General features: G+C 34.2%; 1 protein-coding gene across 12 annotated transcripts in view; it reads left to right on the forward strand.

The window, feature by feature from the left end:
- The window catches only part of LOC100648315 (phosphatase and actin regulator 4B), a 397,768-nt gene extending 382,137 nt beyond the window's left edge, over positions 1 to 15,631 (forward strand). For 10 of the 12 annotated variants that reach the window (XM_048404195.1, XM_048404197.1, XM_048404200.1 and 7 more), the window contains 6 exons: positions 3,264 to 3,409; positions 8,203 to 8,359; positions 10,924 to 10,979; positions 11,836 to 11,939; positions 12,040 to 12,212; positions 12,951 to 15,631. In XM_048404195.1, the coding sequence (XP_048260152.1) occupies positions 3,264 to 3,409; positions 8,203 to 8,359; positions 10,924 to 10,979; positions 11,836 to 11,939; positions 12,040 to 12,212; positions 12,951 to 12,966 (652 nt within the window). In that variant the 3' untranslated portion in view covers positions 12,967 to 15,631. The remainder of the gene's footprint in view (positions 1 to 3,263; positions 3,410 to 8,202; positions 8,360 to 10,923; positions 10,980 to 11,835; positions 11,940 to 12,039; positions 12,213 to 12,950) is intronic. The other 2 variants (XM_048404193.1, XM_012321134.3) reach the window with 1 other exon arrangement.
- Positions 15,632 to 18,038: the final 2,407 nt, after the last annotated feature.

Below are 18,038 nucleotides of genomic sequence, written 5' to 3' on the forward strand. Positions count from 1 at the left end.
TCATTCTTCTCTTTTTATTATCTCTTTCCTCGTTCTTTTTTAGATCTCTCTATATTTGCTCTATTTTTCTTTTTTTATATATTTATTGTATATTTCTATTTTTCTCCAGAGACTCTTTCCTCTTTCTCTCTCTCTCTCTCTCTCTATTTCTTTTTCTTTCTATCTCTGTGTCAGCATCAGGAACGCCGTGAGCATGGTAAACCTACGACCTTAAGCATGAGAAAACCCTAGGGAAACCCATGAAAACTGTCGCCCACGCTTCACTCATCCGATTATTTGCGTTTCACGCGGCTAGAGAACCTCGAACCATCGATCGACGAGAACGAGGATCTCGAAATTCCTTATCGTTGCCAACGAATCGAGCTGGACAGTACAAAGCAGCTCGATTCGTACGTCGGCTGTAATAGATTAAGAAACGTCACCTCGGTCCGTGACAGTTCTTTGCTTCGAGTTCTTGTCTTCTTACGTTCCCAATGCCACGCGGCTTCGACGCTTTTTACGCTCGTTCGCTTTCACGACTGACGATCGAATTTTTTGGTTAAGAAACGCGTTGTTTCGGATTCACTCTTTTTTTCACAGCTTTTTCGAAGTTTTCTCGAGGAAAATAACGTTCGTTAATTTGTTTTTTAAAAATTCGTGCACGATGTTCTTGAAGAATTTCTTTTAACCCTTCTGTGACATTAGCTTCGGTGGTGATTTTGAAATTTGTTACATTTATATTATAATTAATGCTTATATGTCCTTAAATGCATGAAATATATTAGTATTATCAAACTATAAAATATCGATATAAATGAGTATAAATGGACCATCTATTCACAAAGAAACTATCCTTGTTTTCTGTTATTTTATTATTTCTACAATTCGAATATTTCATCTTAATTCGTAACTAGCATCTACCTTTACATTAAAAGTATTACCACGCAAAAATACTTTAGAGTTTGTGGCATACGATTGTTGTGCGTGTACAACGATTAATCATTGAAGGGTTAATTAAATTCAGCTGACATTTCAATGTTTGAACAGCTGGAGGTTAATATAACTTGGGGGTGTTAAGTCTGTCTGGAACTCAGCTGTTTAAATAATTGGAGTTTGCAATATATTGAAACCTTTTCTATGTGCTCGTTTCTGTTACTATGTTTTTTTTTATTATATATTATTCGGCATCCTAATCCTTCGCACTATCATCTTCATCATCAGAAAGCAAAACAAAACAAGAAATAACAATAGAGTTCTGACAATAATTCCACAAATATCATCGTATAGCACTAAATCTTAATTCAGTGCAAAGGATTATGATGCATAAATTTGAAATTATTCTCTTTTGTAAAAACACCCTTGTAAATTTGTCTAAATGTATAAAGATCAATTTTGTATTCTACCATTTTTAATAATTCGTAAAATAATAATATTAATCCCCTTTTAACAGATTTACCTACGAGGAGGTGGCAAGAACTGCGAAATCTCGAATGAGTAGGCTGCATGTACATTCGATGCTTTAGGTTGATGGTGAAACAGTCCCCGAAGGATTTAAATGCATGACCTTTTGTTTTCGAGAAATTAATAAATTCTTTTTTATTATTCTTTATTTAGCTTTTTTTATTTTATTACTAGCTTTTAATTATTCTTTATTTATCATAATGGATATTTTTATCATGTTGTGAGTGGAGATTGTAATAGAAGCATTTAAAACATAAATAATAAGCAAGAACATAACTTCTCGAATAGTTTCTCGAGAACAAAGAGTCACATACTCAAATCTTTCTGGGGCTATCTTACCATTAACGGAAAGCATCAAATGCGCATACAGTCAACTCATTCGAAATTTCGCAGTACTTGCCATCTCCTTGTTCGCTCATAAATTGGAAATGGTAACAGAAACAAATTAAAATCAGAATCGATCTTCATCGATACGTAGAAACAACGGACGAAATTAAAAGAATAACCTCGATGAAGAAAAAATACATCTTAGAACGAAAAATGACGGAGCAAAAACTCTAAGCAATTTTTTAGTCGTCTCATTTTTCCATTCGTTCATACGTATCAACGAAGATTAAAAGAAGTCCCATTAAAATCTGTGATGAGACACTTTTTCAACAAGTTGGCCAAATTAAAAAAGTAAAAGAAACAATAAAAAGAGGAAGATAACTATCACAGCTTCCTTTCCACGATATCACGAACAAAACCAGTCTGCAACGCGAAGTTAAACATGACAAAAAAAATGTTGCATCCGCGTCGGAAAGGAAACGGCGTTATCTGCGTCGACGTCGTTTGATAACCCATTTCGTGACGGACAAGGACAATGTCCGTTTCACGGAGGACCCGTAACTTGCTTCTGTTATCTTCATCAACGTGTCACATACACATACACTGTGCAGATAAATACGCTACCACCAGAAAGTATCCGGACCCTTGCTTATTACTAATAAGATTCTGTATTCTGAGTGCAAAATTACAGGCAAATCGAGTTGCAATAAATTTATTCCATATAATCTGCAAAGTTGTGTATAATCGAATATTGTGGCGCGGTTAGATTATTGTTAAAAGCGTGATGTGCAATAGTAAAATCAATATTTCTGATTATCAAACATTACAGAATTATTTTAATTTCTGAATTACGAGTCATTAAAAAGGATCTTCTAAACTGATAGGAATACATTAGATATCGATACAAACAGTGATATTTGATATATTATCGCTATGTTTTTAACATATACTTCAGATTTACAGTCCATGTCCATTAAATTAGGACCATGTATACAAGTTTCGCACTTTTAACTGCAACACTATTGCATAAATATATAAATTCTGCTAAAAAGAGTATAAGCGAAACATGCGTAACATCTTAGTAATTAATATGAATTGTCGTGATACATCAAATTTAGTCGTATCTTCCGATGTTAATGAAAGATATTTAGTGATTTCGAATGGTCCCAATTCGATAGTGGACTAGGTTGATATGATGACTTTTTAAGAAACGTAGTAAATGCTACTTCTAATTATTACATTGATATTAATTTGAACACTTTGGCAACGTTCACATAGTGTTAGTACAGATCGATCGAAGTGTCCGGATACTGATAATCGGTAGTGCATACTGACCAGGCCGTGTACCATTATTTCATCCCCCTCCGTAATCGCATATATTCGTATTTGAATCGCCGTAGAGTAGAACATTGATTCAAGTAGCGTCAACCAGCGCTTTATTTAATAAATGATAACAATAATAATCGATTGAATATGTTTCGTGACGATTCTTTCAGCAGTCGACCGGTCAGATTTGGCCTCGCTTTACCGTGCACTTTGGAGAACAAGGAAAACGCGCGGCCGTACGTGATACGGGAGGACGCTGACGGCGATTCCGGAGACGGACAGGTACTCTACAGGGACGAGTACGACGATGAGAAAAGTAAGTACCGGAAACGAGTGCGGTGGAAATTTAGTGTAGGTAGCCCCCAGGGAATTATGAGGAAAAAAGTTTAGGAAAGTTTAATCCAGTGACTGCTATGGGAGTCATAGAGGTGAATAGAGAAGTGGATGTCTGAAGTGGTTAAATTAAATAAGTGGTTATGTTCGCGTAGCTTTTAGTATTCTTAATTTTATAGTAATAATATAAAGTGTCGATCGTGTGTCCAAATATGTATAACCTGAAGACTGCATTAAAATAGAAATAGGAAAATTTATTCAGCAGTGAAATCTGTAGCGAGAACTCGTATATTTGCGAAAACTATAATAAAGTTTCATCCTGTGTTGAATACAGCGTGTGATATCAATAACTGAGCTGTCTATCGCAAATTGCATGTGCATATCATTCGCACAATAGAGACGTCTCAAGAATGTGAATTGCGCTGGCTGTTAAAAACAGCCAGCGTCCTATATATAAAATTCATTGACTATTTTGACTTTGAAATTTCGATGCTCTAAGGATGCGAATTTGACAGAAAATGGCATTAAATTCGTCTTCCATTTTTTATTAAAAACTACGGCCAACTATTGATTTTTCAGTGGGAAGTTAATTAATGGATTATCAAAAGACGACTTAATTTCATTTGCCTCTGCGTTGGGAAAGTTCTGTCGTGAATTTTTTATACACCCAAGGTTCGCCGTACGCTTCCATTAGCAACTTTTCCTTTTCTTTCTTTTTTTTTCCATTTTCTCCATCTCTCCACATCGATATTATTAAACATTGAGGCATCGAATAACCACCGTTCGATCCACGTGTAGCCGATGGCCTCGATAACTCATCGACGAGCTTGACGATTAACTTATTCTCTCGTTTAACGTAGTTCAGTTATTGCAAACGTCACTTTCAACGTATATAACTTTCGACGTATACATTGCGTTGATTCAATTATCTCCAAGAAAATAATTCTGCTTATGTAATTGCCACATTTTCGTTGACATAAAGACAAAGAACGAGCCGAGTCACAGCCATGTCAAGACAAAACTTATTATTTACATTTTTCAATACATTTCTAGAAAAAAAGAAATCCATTTCACAGTTAAGCATGTTGCATTTTGATAGCAGTGGATGTGTTAAGGGAGCAAGCCTCGTGAGAAATATTTTTTAATAACATCTTAAACGAGGGCAAAAAGGATAAAAGCTTTTTTCAATGGAAGATTCGTTCGGTGTTGGTCGAGCTTAATGAGAAACACAATACCATCCTCGTCGTTCTTTTTTTCTTTCCTTTCTCTTTTCTTTTCTGTTCCTTTTTCTTTCTTTTTTTTTTCTTTTTTTTTTTTTCTTCTGGAGAAAGGAATTACATAAACGATGTAGCTGCAACACTACCGTTTCTAATTGAAATTTCTTCTCCACTTTAACCTATGCAAATGTGAACGTGAACCCCTTAACAATTAATCCGAGGCAATTAAAGCGATTCGTTAATGATTCTTTCGATTACTTTTCCATCTTAACGTTACTCGATCCGATCCCACTTTAATTTACTTTATGCTGATCGCTAGGTTACGGATATTTATACAGATTTACATTTTTAGACACAATTAAAGAAATGGAATTTGTGCACAGAATTGTTGCATTTTCTAAATATTATAACGAATATTCTACTTTGGAGTACTTTATATATTTTTGCATGTTATGTCCCATGATCTTTCAGATTGCAATGGAAAATAATAATCAGTAATAATTCGCTAGAGAAATTAATATAGCAGACATCTACTAAAGAATTAGCTATAGAAATCAAGAAGGAAAGAACACTAGCTGAGAAATTTACTTCGCCCATTACATAACCATTTTATATATTTTTGGATATATACATTCCTTATATTTTTGCACTTTTATATTTCCCATAAATGCCTAAAAATCATGAGACAGGAAGCTTTTATTTCTTTCTTCTTTTTTTTTTTTTAAAGGTTCTTTTTGCGGTATTTAGCGTTATGGTGTTACAAGAATTATTGTAATATTTTGCGTTTCTGGTAGAAGAAAGGCAGAAGGATAGCTTTAATTTTTAAGAGAACGAAATTGCTCTTAAAGGGAACTAAACATGTATAATTTAGAGTTAAAAGTTCGAGACAGAAATTCAATGTAACTTTTATGTGTTTGAATAAAGCGAAAACTCGATAACCCAATATTTCAAACGGGTATCCTGCAATAATGTTGGACATTGTTAAAGCACACTTTTGTTCGAATAATGCATAACGAATAATATTTTATTTGCTATACATTCATTTGTGTATGTGAAAAAGTATTACATTACTATTATGTAAAGACTAAATGCGTGAAAATTGTTTTGTAACGAATATGACAATAATATACGACAATATAGCACGAAGATTTTGTATAAAAATATTGCATCGTAAACATGACTTCTGGTCTTGGACTAATTCCACTTCGTATATCCAATTAGACACTACTCGACGCTTCGTTCAACAACTCAAACCAGTCGTATCTCTACAACTAAGAGCTCAGCAGATCACGTTCGTTAAGTTCGTTTGCTTAGTTTCATCCTGAAGGAGCATGCTAGTCCGAATTATCCTTGCGTATATATGTTTTTAACCAAAATAATTAAAAACTTCAAAGCCCTTCGCGATAATCAAACCTTTTAAACGCGACGTGCATTTCCGTTAAAAAATCTTAGGATATCTCTCATTTTTGATTGCATGGAAAGAGATTTATTTCACTTATTATATATATAGTTATTTCATATAGTCTTGCATATGTGTATAAACATCCGTAATATGTTCATGAACAAACAAAATTCCAATTATATTTGTGGCTTGGTGCAAGAAGTGTCCAATGTTATACTTTTACAGAAAAAAAGTTAAACCCGGTGTTGAGTTTGTGAATAATTTTACATTCTATATAAAAAACGACGATTTCAAATTCTACCTAAAAATTATTATAATGGTATTTGTATATACCAGTGTGAACATTTTTCATAGAATCAACTTCCTACAAAAGGATAGCAAAGTCAACATGAAACACGCAAATAACATAAGCTTTAGTTTTCTCTCCTTGCATCAGAAAAGAAATCCGAAATAGCAGAAACTTCTATCTTCTTCGTGTCAGAAATTATTTGAACGAATCTTTGAACATATCTTTCAATCCTTAATTTTATGAACACTGACATTGGTACTTCTTGCATCAAGTCACAGGCATGACAATTGATCAAAAGAAATTTCTTCATACCTTTATTTCCTACTTTATTATCCATCTCATTATTTACTTAATTCTTCTGACTTTAAAGCAAGTACAATAATTATTCGAAGATGTTTGAGCGAGGATGTACTTTGTGTTTTTCCTAACAAGAAAGGCGATGATAAGGTGAAGTGGTTTCGAACAAGGGTGGACAGGTACTTTACGGGATAAAATATGAGGCGTGAAAGGGTCGTAAAAAGATGGCGATAGCTTGATTGCCAAACACACGAAATAAGCATTCGCAGTCCGGACTAATTATACTCCCGGCGCGATACGTTTATTCACATAGACAAACGCGTGATCACGCAAACGCCTCGAAGGTTATATTAATCCTCGAAGATCGCTGGCAAGCAGTTCAGTGTGTTTCTGGCCGTTGCGTTGTTTTGAATTAACGATCCTCCTACGAAACGCAGATTATCGTCCTATCGAACCATTGGAAACTATAATGGAAAGTTCGTCAGTTTATTAAAAAATCTAAATCAGTCTTCTCGAACCTACAAATTCTTTAAAGTTTGTAGTTTGAAGCTTGAAGAAGTTGTCAATTCAATCTAAACGTAATCTAAATTGATTCATTTACGAATTTGCGGACTCGGGCCGAGATCGATTCGAGGAAGATTACCTCGGAAGGGAATTTTAATTTTTGGAAAAGATTAAGGAAAGAATTAACAGTGCGATGACACCATGCTGTCAATCTGGACTGCATCGACTTTGTCGATCGCCTGTGGCTCGATGGATTTTTTTAAACACGAGCCTCCTATACGTCGTAGCCTTAGCTGTTCCTCCCTCTTCAGTGGTAAATCGAAATTGAATTTAAATCGGTGGTTAAAATACAAAAGAATCGATGAAAAATTAACGTGTACTTTGGTTGTGTATATACAGCATGTTGACTTAGGCGACAGTGAGGAATCTTATTAGTGGATTAAGAATTTATGATATATATTTTTGTGAATACAGTTAAACAAATGAACTCTTATTAGACATTTGTTTTACATATTATATTTTATAACGAGTACTGTATTTAGAATATTTTATTTTCGTATATTATATTATATTCTGTAGTATAATTTTATACATTGTAATCTTAGTATATAAAGACATTTTGCAATTTTTTATATTACGATCTATTGTTGATTTAATGTTGATTAATTCTTACTTGGAATAATTTTTTATCGGATAGTCAGAAGTGTCTCAAAAATAGCGGCGATGAATCACATACAATTAATACCTTGTATAGTTTGATCAAAAAGTCAGTGTCAAATTCTTCAGAAAGATTACACCATCTCGGAAGTAATTACAGACCATGTAGAGTAGAATAAAAAGATTCCAATTTTAAATTAATATCGGAAGAAAATTCCTGTAATCTAATATTTAAAAATAAGATGCCATTAATAGCAATTAATTTACCCTTTACCATTAAATTCTTTAGAAAGTTAATTAGTGTCATTTCGAAAGTAATATTCATCTGCGAAAAGGAGCTCCATGAGTTAGCGTCTCGTGAACATATAAGTCATGTTTAATTAAGAAACTAATTGTTTCTCTAATTGCAGGCCGGTTGGCAGCAAAGATTGCGCGCAAGGAGTCGCTGTCGCTGAAGCTCGCCCTCAGGCCAGATAGGCAGGAGCTCATCAACAGGAACATCCTTCAACTACAGACGGACAATGAGAGGCAGGAAACGAAGGAGGCAATTGGTGCCAAGCTTATCAGGTAAACAAATGTTCCTCATTTTTTCTTACAAAGTATTACAAAATATTTTTTATTACAAACAAGAAACAAATTGATAAAATTATTTCTGTTCTTCTTTTTTTAATTCTCAATTGATCTCTGAAGATTACAGTAATTAATAAATTGGTATAACATACTCACAATCTAAATAGAAATTAAATAAAAAAAGACCAAACAGAAAATGCAATTAACTTTTTGAAATCAAATGAAATTTATTCTCGTCTGCCTAAAACAGAAATACAATTTTCTATCAAACAGATTCATTTCCATAAAAGCAGAGAAATGTTTTTTCGTTAAAAGTTACCAGATAAAAAAGGGCAAGGTACAATTAACTTTCTGAAACAAATAACTTCTATTTCCATCCCAACAAAGAAGGGTAATTTTCAATCAAACAGATTCACTTTCATAATATAAAAAAAAAAAAAAGAAAAAGAAGCTCGTTATAAGCTTCGATAAACTCATCGTCCTTAGCGATGGTAAAATAAAATAAATGATAATAGATGAAAGCACGGCAAACATTATTCGAGGGCGGTCCATTGATTGTTTGCATTGAAACGGCCATTGAATCCTCGCATATCTCGCTTTGCCATGAATAGTGACGTCTGCGGCCATAGAAAAGCATTGCCTGAACTGTTAACGATATCAGGCCGGCGAAGTAGTTAACGTTTCGTTTGAATTTATGCACTCGCATTGGCGTAGCTACGAATCATAAATTCAGGACTAAACCAAGAACGCGAACGATTTTCTTCCACAAGCTAAGCCCTTTAGGGTGAATACGAATTTCTCGATCGTCATTGACGAGTCTTCTAGAATCGATGTTGTTACACTTGCTCGCGAAAGTATTCGAGTATTTGAAAGTATTACACAGTGGTTACAAAATTTGTAAAAATATTTGTATATGCACATTCTAATTTTTCAATGAGGCGTGTTTTCAACAGGTTCCACATCTCACTTTCATAGTATATTATTAATTTTTCTAGACATATGAAAGCACTACCAAATGATATGAAACTTGATATATTCAGACATAATTGATTGATATAGAAATGCTATAATAAATGGTGCAGATACAAAAATGGTGCAAACACTTTTTATGACTACTGTAGAAACTTTTTATAAATACATGAACGTCACGAGAGAAAATAATATAATGGGTACATTTTTGCTGACTTTCTGATTTTAATATTACTCCATGATCGTATAGTAGAATTTTGATATAACAATTTCAGACTTTATCAATATAATCGCAATACTCGTGTCTCATTACAAACCTAATGAAATTTCAAGAAGTTTCATATAGTGCACAAAATTAATTTATCACGGAAGAAAAATATAACAGGTACATTTTTGTTGATTTTCCGATTTTAATATTACTCCATGATCATATAGGAGAATTTTGATATAACAATTTCAGACTTTACCAATATAATCGCAATAATTGCACAAAATAAATTTATACAAATTTTTTACGTAATACTATATAAATACTATATTCTATATAATATTCGAAAACTACGCACGTACGAAGGTATTCGAATATCCTTGATGCCTCCGTTTATTGATTTTCCTTCGCGAAAGTTTAATCATTCATTGGTGGATTGAAATTGGCCGTACGGCTTCGATGTTAAAGTAGAAGATGTTAAAACGTAAAAGATTGTTTGTTGAATCGTGTGGAAATATAGAACAGTCAAAAGTGCACTTCGTTTCGCTCATTACGTGGAGGAAGTGCACAAAACGTATTATCTTTGGCTTATGAGAAAACAGTTGATATCGAAGTCTGTATGTGTATTGTTAGAACTTGAAAAAGATTTAGGTCCCGTTTCATATTTAACCTTTCGACTTCTTGAATAATTTTTTATACGAAGAACTTTATTTCATTTCTGGCAGTTCAGCATTTTTCTTTTAACTTTAACTGTGAAGATCCCGGCAGCAAAATGTGGTAGCCCCCGTTTTGTTGATCTCCTGACTTTTTATGTCACTCGGTAGCTAAACAGAGTAGCTAGTATAAGATAGTTTGAGAAGGGATTAACTTGATAAACTCGAAAATGCAAGTCTTTTGAAAATAAGAAATAAATTCCAAAATGTTTTGTCAAGAAACGAGTAATTAATTTAATTCTATCTACGTATAATTAACGTTGTTAATATTTTTTAAACGTGCAAGAAAGTGATAAAAACACGAATTTCACTGCAAAGATAATTTTCCTATGGGTTTGGTTAACAACATATTCAATTCTAAAGTTTCTCTCCTATAACTGACGATAAGCTTGTAACAATCATTATAGATTCATTTTCTGAAATATCAAAACATCTATTTATAATATTTGCAAGAATGAATTTAATACTTCCCAAAAGTGTGAAGAATATAAAAGCAAATTGACAAATGTCATTAAGGACAATATGTCGGATCACGGGGCAAACAGAAGATAATCCCGATGATTCACTTATTTGTCTTCGTGTGAATTTTACGCTCTCCCTTGATCGATCCAATCGATTGAAAGAAAAGCGACTTTAAACTTATACTGATTCGCGTGGCATTCTTGTTTCAGGCGGCTGAGTATGCGGCCGACACAGGAAGAACTGGAGGAACGAAACATTTTGAAAAGTAAGCTCCAAACGAAGTTAGCTTTTTGCAAAATATCTGTCTTTGTTAATTGAAATTGAAACTATGTATTAACTTGTTGCGGATGAAATGGTCGAATACTTGATACTATTTTTTGAATTTAATAGATTTATCGGAAATAAAACTGTTAATCAAAGTAATATTAAAAGCTACCGAGCAGGGAAGCAAAATGTTAAAGTATGATCCGTCATTTCCAACTAAAATTTTTCACACTAAAGGTAGATTTTTCTCTGCAATATCTGCAAATCTATTTATTTTGACCTTTTCAAACTTCTTTAATGTTCTGTATTTTCGCCGAATTCTGCAAAAATTTCAGGTTATTTATTAACACATTATTTATTAACATTATGTAATAAAAGAGGGGTTTTTTTTCTACAGAATTGAAACAAAAGTGAAATTTTGCATCTGTCCAAATGGACCCAAGAGTACTACGGAGAATTAATATAACTTCTCCAAAAGTTATCCCAATGTTACGAGCAACTTTTAATCGTATTATCTTCAAGTTTAATTCTTGTTTAAGAAAAACAAGCTGCTTCGATGCTTTCTCCGCGTAATATCTATGTAATAAAATAATTGTCAGAACTGACAAAAATTCAATTAATATATTGTATTCAGGTAATTTCAAATTTATAATTAATGTGTTATTAATAATGATTGATAAATAATATTGAAAGATTAAATATGTAAGATTTTACGCTTTTGTAAAATCGATCGTTTCATACGTAGCAAGTAAATATCAAGATTGTTCGCATACTTCGATGTTTTTACAATTTTTCCATTTTCTCGGCCACACGATAAATCTTGGATAAAATATGATGCCCGCGTAATCTATTTACAGAGCAAAGTCCTGCAGAGGAGAAGAAACAAAAAGAGGAGAAAAAGCGGTATCTACTGCGGAAGCTCAGCTTTCGACCGACCGTCGAGGAGCTCAAGGAAAAGAAGGTGCGTTTCGTTCAGTTTTACCGTTATAACGTTATGCTATGAAATCGAAACAACCAAGAAAGTAAAAAAAATGTTGGATTTTTTTTCTGTATTTTATTAGATTATCAGGTTCAACGACTACATCGAAGTCACACAGGCTCATGATTACGACAGAAGGGCTGATAAACCCTGGACACGATTGACTCCTAAGGACAAAGCAGCCATTAGAAAGGAGTTGAACGAGTTTAAGAGTTCGGAGATGGCCGTTCATGAAGACAGCCGACACCTCACCAGGTACGCTGTTTTTTCATATATTTATGATGGAAATATAAAGATAATTCTGACATGCCCTGTATATTCATTTATTTATGAGACAGATTAATCTTTTTAGTTTAAAAACAATAGAAATTTTAGATTATTAGATAATTAATATGTTTGATAATTAATATATTTTATTAGAAGTAAAAATATGAAATTTCCGTAAATTCAGACATGAGATTATTTGCATCGTTCACAGATAATAACAGTGCATTTTTGTATCTATCATAACACGCTGAATTGGCAAGAGAAACAAATGAAATAGACAGACAATGTGTTTGTTCTTTTACACACAAAGTACTGCAATTCATGTTATAACCCCCAAGAAACTACTATAGAAGCTTTAAATTGTACTTTTATTGCGTTCCAACGAAACCAATTTCAAATAAAACCTTAATCCTTTGGATTCTTCTGTGCCACTGCAGACACATAGATAACAGAAAAATTATATCTGTATTATCTTCTGTAATAAAGAATGGAAAATAAAAAGAAGACTACAGTCTAAATAAATTTAAAACCCTTATCGAAACAAAGTTCTTAATTTCAGAAGATTTTGCTATAAAAGTGTACTGGAGATTTCAAAGGATTAACGAAATAGATTGCTCGAAATTAAATTCAATATCGTCTGATAGAAATCAATCGCTATCCCACCCATTCCAGCCGGTCCATTAACTACAGACTCAAGTAGCGCATTTGTATTCTGCTCGGTTACAGGTTCCATAGGCCATGACAATTGCAATGTGTTGAGGTGCTACAGTGTGGTGCGGGTATAGGTGAAGGTGCAGTGTGGTGGCCTCGCGTCGAGGCTGGATAACAAAAATAAAATCTCTCTCGGTTGATCGTGGCTACCGGGGTTATTTCACGACAAGAGGAGTTTTTGCTAATACTCCGTTTATACTCGGGGCGACGGTGACGGTGGTTTCTTTTTATGACGTTGCTGCGTCGTGTTGTCATTCGTCGTCATCGTCCTCGTCGTCATCGTGTCATGCATTGCGTCTCTCTCATCGGTAGATCGTCCTATCCATCACCCACGCATCGGGGTCATCCGCCATTCGCGTTGACGACGAACGTCTCCACGACGTCGACGAAGATTGTGATATAGGGTGGCCCGTCCTATGGAGTAATTGAGGAAAGAGAAAAAGTAACAAAGCGATCGCGTCGGGTCACTCGCTGATTTCTCTTTGTTAGAAAAAAAAAGACTCGTTCACGCCTGAGCTCATCTGACGCGTCTATTAAAATTACTCCGTTCTTTGAATAAAATTGTCGGAATGTCCAGTGTGACGATCTTTTTGAGCACTTTTGCATTCTTTCGATGCCAAACTAAGAAAACGAATAGAGAAAAAATAAAGAAGAGAGAGAGAGAGAGAGAGGAGATCGATAGAAGACTAAGATTGCAGCGTTAGAAATTTGCAACTTAGAAAATCGAAAACGTCGTTCTATAATGATATGAGACTCTTTTTGTACGAATGTTCGTGGAGCTATTTAAAAATGAAAGAGCAGGTAATTGCTTGTTTCATTTAAAGTTGATGCTTCACGTCGACTACGTAACTTTGCCATCTCTCAGAATTTCTTATTGCGAGGCATTGACTTGACTTTTATGGGGAATAATTAGATTGAGATGTAATTGAAAAGAGAGATTTATATATCCTTAAAGTACATTTTCAGATAAACTCTAAGATAATATGAAAATTAAGCGTATACATTGGAAGTAGCTAGATGAATATAGAAAGATAGCACGATCAACGAAGGTGGCTCTTTAAACAGTCCCTCTTCATGATAGAAGAAATTCGTTTAATAGAGGGAAGGGAAAAAGGGCACGTGAGCTCGCAGGTGAACGGGTCTTTCTGTAGATTTTAGATCATAACTTCTCCTTTTGCCATCAGGCTAGCTCGTCAGTGTCACCTGGCAACAAAACGTGTATACGTAAAGAAAAAAGCGACTCCTAAAGAAAAAAGTTTTAATCCTTTAGCATTCGTATGATAACAATATCTTGCGGATAGTTCGCGAAATACTCAAACTCGACGTGAGATGAATGTGCATCACGATAGGTGATTAAAAAACAAATTAAAGAAAAGTGGGGAAGAACGTCGATGAGAAAGATTGATTTAGCTTTCGATTTAGTTGTTTAAAGATGGATTAGTTTGAAATATTTTTATACGTTGACGTTCAATAAAAAAAACCGATAGGGAATTGTTATCATCGACTCGATTTTTTCAATCGAACAAAATAAAAGCCTCGTTTTTTTAATCGACAAAACGATCGAACAAAGAGTAAGAGAAAAATGAAAAAAAAAGGAAATACAATGGAAAAAAAACGCATAGCTTCGTGATATATATGGCGACTATTATGTGATTTATCGATAGAATTCCACGGATCGTGATTTTTATCGACTTTTAATAACCGATGACTTTGTTGTTTGTATCGCGCTAACGTTGCGTAGAATTTATTATAATTAAGCATTGTTCCATTTTTGCGCGCGGACAGAGACGTGTTTTTTGAATCGACTCGTGTGCGAATATCTAAGACAATCTTGTTCGAATTGACAAGAAAAAGAAAAAAAAGAACTATTTTTCTTTTTTACTGCCAGGTATCACTATTTCTCTATTTGCGGAGCTGCCTTGAGGAGCAAACGCTTTATTGACTTACTATACACAAAGGAAATACACAGAGACGAAATGGAAAATAATGGAACGTGCGAGAAGTGGACGCGTCGAAACAAAAGAAAAAAAAATATATATATATATATAGTTGTAAAATTCCGTTTTAGCGATGAACTCGATGAGAAAATGGAAAAGGAGAGAAAGGGAAGAAAGGAAGAAAAAATGCATTGTGCAATTACACACACTTTGTACAGAAATAATATACATAGTGCGTATTTTAGTGGTTATTATTATTGTTATTGTCATCGCTAGCAACACTGCGATCCTCGTTGATTTTCGATCACGCGTTTCGATCATGGAAGCATCGTCTTGAAACAACATAAGAAACATAAATTTTGTCTACGCTATATTATATCGGTTACGCCATCGATCGTTCTATTAAAATTGATCGTAGAGTAGACAGAATTGGTCGTTTGATCGGTACGTAGACATATTGTAATCAATTGGATAGATGATTGATCAAAGAGACGTAAAGAATACGTTTCGTGGGAGTTTTCTTAAAAAGAAAAGGAAAGATATGAAAGAATCGAAACGTGTTTCGATGTCTTGCACGCTTAAATCCCCACACCCCCTCGAAGCTTCCTGTCCTTGCAAGCATGTGATCGTCATCCATTTTAACGCTCGTGTAAGCTTGCGTCGAGACCAAATCGATAAATAGGGAACTCGTCGCTGACGCCTTCTGCTTTCGATGAACGTCGTAAAATTTAAAAAAAAAAAACTGAAATCGAACAGAAATAACAATAATAAGAAACAAGATTGTAAAAGAAGAACAATTAATAATCTATTCTGTCGATGAGTTTTTCACGTCGAGAAATTACGAAGAATTTTCTTAATAATTTCTGGACGTTCTCAACTTTAATTGTACGAATCTTCCTCGATATCAGAACTCGATCACGCGAGTTTCCGCCTGCGTGATGTATCGCGACGATGTATCGATTTTCCTTCTAAATAGTAATCTAGTTTTAACGATCGTCCAATGGGGTGAGAGGATCGGATAATCGATCTCTCTCGTAAACCCGTCGGTGAACTCAGTTGTTCGATATTATAAGCAAACAAGCAAAGAATAAAAAAAAAAGAAATAAAAAATTTCGTCAACTTCGCAGTCGTCGAAGATGTCGGACCGGAAAAAGATGATGATAATGATGATGATGATGATGATGATATTGATGATATTGATGATATTGATGATGATGATGGTGGTGGTGATGATGATGATGATGATGATGATGATGATGATGATGATGATGATGATGATGATGATGATGATGATGATGATGATGATGATGATGATGATGATGATGATGATGATGATGATGATGATGATGATGATGATGATGATGATGATGATGATGATGATGATGATGATGATGATGATGATGATGATGATGATGATGATGATGATGATGATGATGATAATGATAATGATGATAATGATGATAATGATGATAATGACGATAATGATGATAATGATGATAATGATAATGATGATGATTATGATGATGATGATGATAATGATTATGATGATGATGATGATGATGAGAAAAAGGAATGGGAAGAGTACGAAGACCTTCTAGTGAACCACGGAGACGCAGGTGATTAAGGAACAATGTAAAGTAGGGAGATGAAGCGTCTCTCTCGTTCCATTGGTCGAGCGCTGTGGCTACCGTGTAGTCGAACAAATGTATCCATTAATTTCCGGGTTGTCTGGTGTGTAGTATGAATGTACTATGTGGATGAATGTTTAATTAAATCGGGAGAAAGAGAGGAAAGAAGATAGAGTAAACGGAAGAATAAGAATCGATCGAAATCGAAAGTTTTAGGGGTGCGAAAGAACGAGAGTGAAAATGGTAAAATTCGACGAGAATACCTTTAAATTTTCTCCTCGGGATTTTCCCATTTCTCTTTGTGCACACATTTCACAATTTCTTATCCTTTCCCTTTTTCGTTATATTTTCCTTTCTTTCCTCGAATAAGTTTCACCGTTTTCATCGTATGAGAGCCACTCTCGAGGACGGATGATCTAGAAGCGACGTGTACAGGACACGACATGCGAAACATAACGATTAATTAAACGACGAACAATTGTAAATAATAAGTTGAGGAGATTTTTAGGCGTAACGAAAGGGGAGAAGAAAAAATAACAGATAACACATTGTAAAACACACCGCAATAGTGATCCACGCTACACGCTAAACGATATTACGCATGGCAGAACGAATGAATACTTATAAATATTTGATATTAGGCAATGAAGAACAAGAAAAGAAAACTGGTGCCCTAAACGCGGGCGATACATAAGTACTATATACATATATAAATATTATACATATATATATATATATATATATAGATATATATATTATATATATTATTATATCGAGGCGTACAAGCAGTATGTGCGTTTTCCAGCACAGATAGTTGGTATTTTGTGTACAAAAAAAAAGAAACAAGAAGAAGAAAGAAAAAAAATTGCGTAAAAAACGAACCAGGGAGAACAATTGTTGGATATCTTCGCCGCGCTCTGTCCAGTCTGCGTGATTATTATTATTAATATTATTATATTATTATTGTATTTTAATTATTATAATTTTAACTTTATTATTATTGTATTATTATTATTATCATGATTTATGTAGGAGATGCGCGATAAAATTATTTATCAGCGCCGACAAACGTCACTGTCGAGTCGATCGTTCGCGACGATCGAACCAGTACGTTTCCGACCACATTTTTGAGCAAACCGAAAATGCAGAAATTTTCCACCCTTAAAAAAATACACACTCCCTCTCTCTCTTTCTCTCTCTCTCTCTCTCTCTTTCATCTTATCGGACGTCTCTGCCACGATCGATTGGTCGATCCCATCGAAATTCGCCATCGACTTTTGCTCTCCATCTCCTTCGCCCCGTGCAATTTCGATTTGCTCTTGATCCTCGTACATCTTATCGTGTGTACAAGCTCGATTTACTCACGTTCCGCGAAATTCCCATTATCGGAACATAATAACGCCTCTGTAAATTAAGTATCATTTGGCAATCAACACTGTTCTAAAGCATCTGACATTATTTAATATTTCATTGAATAATTTTTATATGGGAATATTTCGAAAATTTGAGACAAATTTTTATCTCTGCCACATTTTTTA

The sequence above is a fragment of the Bombus terrestris genome, chromosome 3 (genome assembly GCF_910591885.1).
Source record: "Bombus terrestris chromosome 3, iyBomTerr1.2, whole genome shotgun sequence".
Classification (NCBI taxonomy): Eukaryota; Metazoa; Arthropoda; class Insecta; order Hymenoptera; family Apidae; genus Bombus; species Bombus terrestris.